The following is a 10,212-nucleotide window of genomic DNA, read 5'->3' on the forward strand; positions in this document are numbered from 1 at the left end:
ATAAACGTTTATATTCTTAGTCAAAATATGACTAGTATGATTATAACATACATACACAATTCAAGAATTTATTCTTTTCAATTTCAATATTTTCAGATATAATGTACTTACAAATTGAAAAATATATTTATGTATAAATAAATTTACACATTTAACAATTAAAATTTATTATCTTTTATAATTAAAAACAAGCTTAGAAAAATATAAACATTCCTTAATTTTTTGCACCTTTAAAAATAGTATATAAATGCAGATGAGATTTTACAAAAAATTTAATAGATATCTTTCCTAAGCCTATTATATCTCTTTGCATCTAATTATAAATAACAACATACTAATTATAAATTATTGTTAGTTATAATATACTATTAAGTATCGTTACTGTAAACATTTCTTAAACAATGTTTAATATATAACAATAAACAAATATTATTATCTACAATTATATGGCTTCCACAACCATTTACAATCCTTATTAAGATTTTTTACATTAATATACAATATAAATATACATATATATGAAAATAATATATATATATATATATATATATATATATATATATATATATATATATATATATCCTATTTAATATATCATTATGGTAAACATAGAAACATGGGATTACTCTACACAATTCAATCAATTATCATTCAATTGAGTAATTTCTTTAGATTCATTCAATTGTGTGATAGTAGAAATATTTGTAGTTTGTTGAAGTTTTTCTAATGATGGAACAATCTCTAGTACTATTTTTCTTTCTGCTTTATGTGTATATCGATAAATTAATTTTATTATGTATAGAACTGTTAATGGTATTGGTGTCATAATTGCAGTAGACACGGGAAGCGCTAAAAAAAAGTGCATTTTATTAGACAATTAAGATAAATACTTGTATATGAGTATTTGTATAAACTTACCAGTAGTTAGGTCGTCGGAAGGTGGTTTTAATGTAAAACGTAACAAAAAAATGGCTACACCAGTATTCTGAATACCTGTTTCAATAGCTATTGCTCGTATGTCGGCTTGGGATTGCTTACAGATTTTCGCTACTATAAGACCAAATGTAAAGCCCAACCAAGGCAAACCCATTCCTGCGATTACAATCTGAAACAAGAAAATAAACATGTATACTTTGCATACTGATATTTTATATGTAGATTTATCGAAGAAAAATATTAGCTTACCTCCCATGAAAATAGTTTGAAAAGATACAAATTAGTTGTAATGGCAAATATAACAATGAATATAATTAAAACTATAGAAAAAGGTTTCATTATCCGAACTAATATCTTTGATACTCTTGGAAACTTTCTTTGGATGACAAATCCTATTAGTAGTGGAATTACGAGACCAATCACAAAAGTACCAATTTGACGATAGGGTACTGCGAGTTGTCCCTGTGCAAAAATATGCCTGCCCAATGTAAAGATCCAAAACGGCATCATTCCTGCAAAGAATAAAATTTTCTTTAGGATGTTATATGCAAGAATTATCTTTATTTTTTAATTCCTTACCAAATGCAGCAATAGTACATATTGTGGTCATTGTGATTGAGAGATTTAAATTGCCATCAAGTAATACCGTCCAAATATTAGAAGCACCACCACTTGGACTTATCCCTGTGAAGAACATGCCTATTTGCAGTTCAGGACGATCAGGAAATAAAAGATATCCAATGAGAAAACTTAACTGGAAATAATGGAAACTAATATAAATTTGCAGAAGACTTGTTTGATAAAGTATGGAACATATCTATTTATCAGTGTAATATTATATGTACAATAAAAAAATTTACCACTGGCATAATCAGAAACTGGCAAAAAAATCCTATAGCTGGGCCAATTGGCTTCTTTAATGTATCGCGGCATACATCCCAATCCATTGCACATCCAAAATTAATATACAAAATGGATACAAGTATTGCAACACTGGCAGTGAATATGGTATCTATTGTTCGTTCTTCTCGTATTACAATGATACGAGAGACCTCCTGGCTGTCTTTAACCTAAAAAGAAATCTTTATTATATTTTTTAATAAACAATGCCAATTACTTACAATTTAGCACTTACGTCCAAAGTAAATATTAATTTCGTTCTACCGAGAAATACACCGGTAACATTTAAAATACCATTAAAAGATTTATTTTCATTCAGCTCAAAACTTGGTATCGCGATATCATTGTCCTGACTAGTGACAACTAAGGATGACAAATTATGATCAAGTATGTTAAATGGAACTGATGTTACATGATTCATATGTACAGTTATATCATGTACAATATCAACAGTCCATGCTGCTACTCCTTTCAATAACAATAATCCTATTATGCATGTGGCACCCGTCATTCTCTGTAAAAAAATAATAAATAAAAAAAACAATTAATATATGAATCAATTTGTTTCCTTAAAAGAAATTTACATTTGTCTATTACACAGCAATCGTCTTTTGCGCTTAATACTAAATATGATGCAAAACTCAAGCAATTGTCAAATTGATACGGATATAATAAAAAGGTAAATAGAAGAAGAAAGAGATAGATTGAATAAACTGTGATTAGATAAGTATTAAACTGGTGGCAGAATAATATAGTATACGAATCAATTTAATTGCAGTAAGGAAGAGATCATACCCCTCTTTTATAGAAATTAAATATATATCATTCGAAAGAAATTATCATATTCCTCAAATAATCGGATAAGCGATTTTCAAAATTTCAAGCGAGACAAAAAATTGCGACATACGGTGATAAAACATACAAAATATTATGTACACGTACCTTTGCGTGCATCGAGTTTGTATGCCTTGACATTATTTACTGCCGCGTAAGAAATTATATATAAGCTCATCGGCATAATCGTGTTATTTCTTTTTTATTATACTCGAGTAAGTATCAGTAATATAAACGAAGTCACGGTTTGCGACCGCAAAACGTATATTATAGCTAAATTGCATAATCAACGCGTGATTGCATTACAGGTTGCAAACAGGATGGTGGGAGACGCCGTTTGATCGCCGGCGATTCCATGAAATCTGTGACTTCGCTATAAATATACATATACGACATCGTCGCGCTACTTTCGCTCTTTGGCTTGTCGAAGAGATGCACTATTATTGAGACACACTAAACACTAAACGCATCAAGCACGCAGCTATTTTCGCAGACACTGCGTGTACAGGCGAGTTGCAACGCCAATCGGTACGCCAAGCTTTGGTATGTTTTTTTTTATTTTATTATTTATCACTCTATCGATTGACACTGAACCTGAGATAATTAATCAAGCGCTATCTTTATGCGGAATGACGGATTCTCTTTATCGTATGCGTGCGCGCGAATATAAACAGCTGTTTTTTTTGTTTTTTTTTTTTTGGAGGGAAATGGAATGTAAGATTAAAGTACATTAAAAAAATAAAATTAAAAATTTTTTATAGTTTAATAATAATCAAACAATGCAGCTTTTCAATTAATTTTCATAAAATTTTTCAATGTTTAATTTTTAAGATTTATATAATTCTCGAATTTTTTAATTATAGAGTGATATGTATTATTATTTGTTACATTACATAAACTTTTGTATATATACTTAAAAAATATATAAAAAGTAAAATATAAAATTTTTAATTTAAATGAATCAATTTTCTATATAAATTTTTATCTTTAAAACATTTTTAGCTCTTCTTTTGCATTCAATTTTTCTGCAAGCAACGACAATTGCAATGGCTCATTGCAAATCAAAAATAAGAGACGATCTATTCAAACTCAAATCGATAAAATATATCTATAATCTATATATATTCATAGTAAAAATTTTTTCCTATTACTTAATTTTTTGGATCGATCGATCACTTTCACGATTCACCGATCAAATTTTATAATGATATAATCTGAATTTGCTGCGACAAATATTACACGGCGTATCCAGAATGCGTATATATACGTGACATTTTCATTAGGTGATAGAGAATGTTTGTAGGGACTTACTTCGCAAAAAGATTCGCGACGTTTATTATCAGCATTGGCAATAATATATACGTAGTATTGAACTCATAAGAGTCTTCCGCACGATGTGTCCGGTATAGTTTGGCGCGAAAATATCCCGAACGAGCACTAACGTGATTTCCGTTAATCTCCGGTCTCGACGACTGGTCTTCGCCGCTTTCCTGATCGTAATCGTGGAGTACTCGAGACAGAAGTAACTGGAAGGCTGGAGGGGAGAGATGACCGATATATATCCCAATAGACTTTATCTGTAGAAAGTATAGATGATATTTATAAAATCGGTATTTCTTTTTCTCTCTGTCAAAATAAAATATTCACATACGTTAATAAGCAGTTTATATACATTAAATACTCTGATAAATGATTAAAAAATGCATACTGATACGCTTTACTTTTATCTATTTTAATTCGCTATATATACTTTCTACATACATTTACATATTTTCTACGCATCGAAGAGAAATAAATTATATATATATACATACTTCAATATTGAGTTAGAACACTATAGTAGAATGCTTTTATTGCATGTTTTTTAGCACATAAAAATGATTCTCTTGGAGTACTGCTTTATAAACGGAAAACGAAAAATGTGATGCAGGATATCTTCTATACTTAAAAAGTATTTAATAATTAATACAAAATAAGAGTAAGCGAAGAGCGTAAGCGTAGTTCTTTATATGAGAAAAGTACTATAGAAAAAAAGAAGAGATAAAAATAAATAAAAAGAAAAGAGAAAAATTTGAGATGCAAAAAATGCAGGTATAGGAGAAACATATAATATACTCATCAAATATATTCTCCGTCTGTTCTTTCAAGGAAGTTGCACTACTATATGTTACACTTCTTGCATTCAAAATGAAATAGAGGTTTATTATCACCAAGCATTGAAGAGAAAAAAGGGATAGATGTAACAGGAGATGCAACTGAAAAGGAGAACATTCATTTAAAGATTACAGTCAGCTGAGAGACATGTGCTGAGATGATAGGTAAGTTCAGGGTCAGCTAGGTGCCGATAAGGATAAAGCAACACACATAATATGATGTAAATATATATATATATATATATATATATATATATATATATATATATATATATATATTTATATTTATATTTACATCATGACACGTAGAGCCTGTCAATGTCAGTATTCAGTAGGTCAGTAATTTCGTTCGCAATATTCGTAACCGGTGAATATCATTCATTGTAATACACTAATCGTGCCTAAGCTATGTCTTACCATCACATACAGCTCGTACTACTCGGCGTGTTCCTGTTCCTGATCGCGCCTTTCAAGACCGAGATCAATTTGTCTTACGTCAAGAAGGTGCCCGTGACTATGAAGGATTACAAGGTGCACATCGACCCCGGAAAAGAGGAATGCTATTATCAATACGTGAACACGAGTGCGACTTTCTACATCAGTTTCCAGGTATATTACTGACTGACCGATCAAATATCCATTAGCGAAAATTGTCTAGCTGAAAAAATGAGATTGAGAGAATAATAACGCGACTGGACTGATCGTACATGTTTGTGCGATTAGTCATGAGATGTTTCGCATCTCGAGAAAGCGCTATGTGAATTCGGCAACACGTGTTCACTTTGATAGTTCGTGCACGTCTCGTGACTCGTGACCTCCTATTTAACCATTTGTCTTTGAAAGTAGTGACCCAGTGGCTTAACACGTGTGTTTTCTTTCAGAACATATTAATTTTATTATATAAAACTGGAAATTGATAATCTTCTTCTGGCTATATTCAATGAATCGTTTTTCGTGACTCAGAATTTTTTACAAGAATTAATAAAAAAAGTGTTATAAAAAAATTATTAATATTTTATATATCAATTGCACTATGTGATTCAAGTAGCTTGTTTTGATTGTAGATCTTGCGAGGTGGAGATAAAAAAGCTGGTTTTGAAATGAAAAATCCAGAGGGAATCATAATTTATCCTTGGCAATGGCAGCACAATGATGATTATCAAGAACAATCAGTAAACGGTGGTTATTATAGTATATGCATTGATAATCGCTTATCATTAGTCAGTCCAAGAGTAGTGAACTTGTATTTCATGGCAATTAGGTAAAAGAAGAAAAGAAAAAGACTTATCTACAAGATTAATTTAGAAACCTATTATCCATATAAAATAATATATTGTATGTATAGTGTTAATTTATTAATTTTGTTATCAATAACTATTGTTAATATAGGTCTGATCAATGGCAGCAATATAAGCAGGAGGTAGAAGAACAGAATCTTTCTATCCAGAATTTTACAGTATATATTATAAATATTTTTCTGCGAATTAATCTGCAATTAGAATAATATACAAATTTGATTTACATATTTTAGAATATTATATATGTTTTCTTTTTCTCAGAATGCAATTGTGCATGTGGAGAAGAACATTGATGAAATGCTACGAATTCTACATTGGAAGAGAAACAGAGAGGAGAGAAATTTGAATTTGCTGTTGAACAATAACTCTTACGTGCAGATGTGGTCAATCACACAAGTGATCATCATCACAATGACGATTATGATACAAGTGTATTTCGTTAGGAAGTTACTTCATGTAAAACCATTTGAACATCTAAAATACACAGTTAACATTAATGAATAACCACCAATTGTTAGCTGAAATAAGAGCATTGTCCAATATCTATTGTGATAAGACTATTGTATTAATTGATTAATATGTCAAAAATTCGAGTTTAGTAAGTACAATGCATGTTTCATCGTTCGATATTCATATGTTATTTTGATGCTGCTATATATATATTTATATGAAATTATTCTGGGAAATTATCTGCAGAGATGATAGAGATACAAAAATTTAGATAACAGTATAACTATACATATAAATCTTTCGAAACATAAATCTTAGTAAGTGCAATACATGTTTCATCGTTCGATACATTTATATGTTATTTTGACGCTGCTATATATATATTTATATGAAATTACTCTTGGAGGATTATTTGCAGAGATAATAGAGATACAAAAAATTCGTTACATACAGAAATTTATTAACAAGTAGACAAATTTAAGAAATTCTTTGTAAGATGGAGATATATATTTTTGGACATAGATTATATTGTAACGAATGAAAACATGAACTCTCAATTAGCAAAAACATAACAAAAAGTATTAACACCAATGAGATTTTGCATTTATATGCATTTTTCTATCAAACTTATCACAAAATATTTTCATTCATCTTAAACACATGCTATTTTTGATAATTTTTATAATGCTGCTTATATCATATAAGATTTGTTACACATTTTACACTTATCACAATTACATGTTCTATATCCATTTTTGATTCATTTTTACTCATTGTTCGTTTTTAATTTTAGATATTTTTATGCAAGATCATATTAAAGACATTTCAGGAATACATAAGATTTATATATTTATATTATTTATATTGTATATATGTATATAAATAATAATAAACAGAGATGGATATATATTTTTGTTACAATATTCTCTTATTTTTCTCTTTACATTTTTATATACAATCTATATGTAAAATATCATTTTTTTCAACTTCTACAGTTTCAATATGTTATGTGATAAAAGATTTTAGAAAATTATTTCTCATACTTTGACGACGAATATAAAAATTTGAGGTGCAAATAATGCAGGTAGGAGAAACATAAATTGTTTTCCGCCTGCTCTTTCAAGGAAGTTCCATTACGTTACACTTCTTGCATTTAAAATGAAATAAATTTACCGCAAGCATTGAAGATAAAAAGAAAGAGAAAAATGTAAAATATAGATATAGAAGATGCAACTAAAAAGAGAACATCTATTTAAAATTTAAAGATTACAATCAGCTGAGAGACTGCGTTAAGCTATGGTAGATAAGTTCAGCTGGATGCCGATAGGGGTAAAGCCGCAAAGCGCAGAGCTAGATTCTGGAGTCTGGAGGCTGTCAATGTCAGTAGTCAGTAGTCAGTATATTCAGTAGGTCAGCAGTCTTGTTCGCGATATTATGCGTGCCGGTGAACGTCATTCATTGTAATGCTAATCGTATTCAAGCAATGTCTCACCACACGCAGCTCGTGCTACTCGGCATATTCTTGCTCCTGATCGCGCCCTTCGAGACCGATAGCTTTTCTTACGAGAATCTGCCCGCGGTCGCGATGGATTATAAGGTGCACATCGACGCCGGCAAGGAGGATTGTTACTCTCAATACGTGAACCCGAGTGCAACTTTCTACGTCAGTTTTCAGGTATATATACTAACTGACTGGCCAGATATCTATTATCGAAAATTGTTTGACTGACAAAACGAGATCAGGAATAACAACGCGACTTATTTGATCGACCATATGGTTGCATAGTGGGTCACGAGATATTTCGTGTCTCGAGAAAGCGCTACGTGTATAACTCGGCGACACGTGTTCTCGCTTTGACAGCTTGTGCACGTCTCGTGAACTCCTATTTAGCCATCTGCTTTGAAAGCAATGACCCAGTGGCTTGACACATGTTTGCTTGTTTTCAGAACATATTAATTTTATTATATAAGATCTGAAAATTGATAATTTTTTTCTGGCTGCATCTAATGAATCGTTTTTTGTGACTGAGAATATATTACAAGAATTAATAGAAAATGTGTTACAAGAAAATAATATTTTACATGTCAATTGTACTGATTCAAGCAGTTTGTCTTGATTGTAGGTCTTGCGTGGTGGAGATGGAAAAGCTGGTTTTGCAGTGAGAAATCCAGAGGGAAACTTAGTTTATCCTTATCAATGGCGTCCTAATGGCGATTATCAAGATCAATCAATAAACGGTGGTTACTATAGTGTATGCATTGATAATCAGTTTTCAAGATTTGCTGCGAAACTAGTGAACTTGTATATCACAGTGATTAGGTAAGAAAAGAGAAGAAAAATAATTATCTGCAAGATTAATTTAGGAAAATTACATTATGCATATAAAATAATATATGTGTAATGTCATTTTATTTATTGACTTGTTATTAATTATTATTGTTAATATAGGTATGATCAATGGCAACAATATACACAGGAACTGGAAGAACTGAATCTTTCTGTCGAGAATTTTACGGTACATATATTATAAGTATTTTTTCTGCAAAAGTTAATCTGTAATTAAAAATAATATATAAATTTGATTTACATATTTTACAATATTATATGTATTTTCTTTTTTTCAGAATGCAATTGTGCATGTGGAAAAAAACATTAACGAAATGCTGCAAACTCAACATTGGAGCAGAAGCAGAGAGGAGAGAGACTTGAATCTGCTATTGGACAATAACTCTTATGTGCAAACGTGGTCAATTGCGCAAGTGGTTGTTATCACAGTGACAACTATGATACAAGTGTATTTCGTTAGGAAATTATTTGACATAAAACCATCTGGATATTCTAAGACACGCATTTAACATTAGTGAATAACTGCCAATCGTTAACTCGATAAGAGCATTGTCCACTACTATTGTGATAAGACTATTGTATCAACTGATTAAGCTCATATGTTATATAAAAATCTATAGACATAAATATGCATATAAATCTTTTGAGTTTAGTGAATACAATGCATATTTCATTGTTTGATAAAATTATATGTCATTTTGATGCTGTTATATATATTTATATGAAATTATTTTTGGAGATTATCTGCAGAGATACAAAAAATTCGTTACATATAGAAATTCATTATTGAGTGGACAAATTTAAGAATTTCTTTTGTAAGATGAAAAAATATATTTTTATTTATATATATTAGTCTGTAACAAATAAAAACATGAATTCTCAATTAGCAAGAACGTAACAAAATATTAGCACCGATGAGATTTTGCATATAAATACAATAATTTATGCATTATGCACATAATTTTTCTATCAAATTTACCACATAATACTTTCATTAATCTTAAACACATGCTATTTTTGATAATTTTTATAATGAATATATCGACATATATTTCCTTTTCGATTTTTTTTTATATATTGATGTATTTACAAGCCACAGCGCTGCTTATATCATATAAGACTGTTACATATTTTGCATTTATGCAAAATCACATGTTCTATATCCATCTTTAATTGGTTTTAACTAAACTGTTCGTTTTTAATTTCAGCTATTATTATGTATGATCATGAAGACATTTAAGGAATATATAAGATTTATATATTTATATTGTATTTGTATAAAAAATAATAAACA

General features: G+C 29.8%; 3 protein-coding genes across 7 annotated transcripts; 2 read left to right on the top strand and 1 right to left on the bottom strand.

Moving 5' to 3' along the window:
• Nucleotides 1-587: 587 nt before the first annotated feature.
• Nucleotides 588-3,344, bottom strand: LOC138934593 (ileal sodium/bile acid cotransporter-like). The gene is made up of 7 exons (XM_070298530.1): nucleotides 2,779-3,344; nucleotides 2,072-2,350; nucleotides 1,797-2,006; nucleotides 1,516-1,690; nucleotides 1,186-1,448; nucleotides 919-1,105; nucleotides 588-849 (listed from the first exon to the last, which is right to left on the bottom strand). Exons 1-7 carry the CDS (start codon nucleotides 2,809-2,811, stop codon nucleotides 641-643), a joined length of 1,356 nt encoding a protein of 451 aa, XP_070154631.1. The 5' UTR covers nucleotides 2,812-3,344; the 3' UTR covers nucleotides 588-640.
• Nucleotides 2,986-6,832, top strand: LOC138934558 (transmembrane emp24 domain-containing protein 6-like). Of its 5 annotated transcripts, none has more exons than XM_070298463.1 (7): nucleotides 2,986-3,213; nucleotides 4,539-4,761; nucleotides 4,867-4,988; nucleotides 5,253-5,432; nucleotides 5,888-6,084; nucleotides 6,213-6,279; nucleotides 6,383-6,832. In XM_070298463.1, exons 4-7 carry the CDS (start codon nucleotides 5,340-5,342, stop codon nucleotides 6,623-6,625), a joined length of 600 nt encoding a protein of 199 aa, XP_070154564.1. In that variant the 5' UTR covers nucleotides 2,986-3,213; nucleotides 4,539-4,761; nucleotides 4,867-4,988; nucleotides 5,253-5,339; the 3' UTR covers nucleotides 6,626-6,832. The 5 variants fall into 5 exon arrangements, with proteins under 5 accessions (XP_070154564.1, XP_070154555.1, XP_070154573.1 ...); XM_070298472.1 differs by lacking the exon at nucleotides 2,986-3,213 and adding an exon at nucleotides 3,851-4,280; XM_070298454.1 differs by lacking the exon at nucleotides 4,539-4,761 and having other exon boundaries at nucleotides 4,819-4,988.
• A 1,105-nt stretch (nucleotides 6,833-7,937) lies between these two features.
• LOC138934575 (transmembrane emp24 domain-containing protein 1-like) lies at nucleotides 7,938-10,201 on the top strand. Its single transcript, XM_070298495.1, has 4 exons — nucleotides 7,938-8,246; nucleotides 8,695-8,891; nucleotides 9,021-9,087; nucleotides 9,197-10,201. Exons 1-4 carry the CDS (start codon nucleotides 8,055-8,057, stop codon nucleotides 9,425-9,427), a joined length of 687 nt encoding a protein of 228 aa, XP_070154596.1. The 5' UTR covers nucleotides 7,938-8,054; the 3' UTR covers nucleotides 9,428-10,201.
• The last annotated feature ends 11 nt before the right edge of the window (nucleotides 10,202-10,212 follow it).

The sequence above is a fragment of the Polyergus mexicanus genome, unplaced genomic scaffold, assembly GCF_030449975.1.
Source record: "Polyergus mexicanus isolate NDT 795.1 unplaced genomic scaffold, iyPolMexi1.0 SCAF_1, whole genome shotgun sequence".
NCBI lineage: Eukaryota > Metazoa > Arthropoda > Insecta > Hymenoptera > Formicidae > Polyergus > Polyergus mexicanus.

What these genes read in the sequence shown, in the direction of transcription:
- LOC138934593 (XM_070298530.1), bottom strand. Translation starts at nt 2,811, where the DNA reads ATGTCAAGGCATACAAACTCGATGCACGCAAAG. An exon ending in TCAAACTATTTTCATGGGAG is followed by an intron (nt 1,106 to 1,185) that starts GTAAGCTAATAT and finishes TTCTTGTTTCAG; the next exon opens with ATTGTAATCGCAGGAATGGG. An exon ending in TTCCGACGACCTAACTACTG is followed by an intron (nt 850 to 918) that starts GTAAGTTTATAC and finishes ACTTTTTTTTAG; the next exon opens with CGCTTCCCGTGTCTACTGCA.
- LOC138934558 (XM_070298445.1), top strand. Translation starts at nt 5,232, where the DNA reads ATGTCTTACCATCACATACAGCTCGTACTACTCGGCGTGTTCCTGTTC. An exon ending in CTTTCTACATCAGTTTCCAG is followed by an intron (nt 5,433 to 5,887) that starts GTATATTACTGA and finishes TTTTGATTGTAG; the next exon opens with ATCTTGCGAGGTGGAGATAA. An exon ending in TTTCTATCCAGAATTTTACA is followed by an intron (nt 6,280 to 6,382) that starts GTATATATTATA and finishes TCTTTTTCTCAG; the next exon opens with AATGCAATTGTGCATGTGGA.
- LOC138934575 (XM_070298495.1), top strand. Translation starts at nt 8,055, where the DNA reads ATGTCTCACCACACGCAGCTCGTGCTACTCGGCATATTCTTGCTCCTG. An exon ending in TTGTATATCACAGTGATTAG is followed by an intron (nt 8,892 to 9,020) that starts GTAAGAAAAGAG and finishes TTGTTAATATAG; the next exon opens with GTATGATCAATGGCAACAAT. An exon ending in TTTCTGTCGAGAATTTTACG is followed by an intron (nt 9,088 to 9,196) that starts GTACATATATTA and finishes TCTTTTTTTCAG; the next exon opens with AATGCAATTGTGCATGTGGA.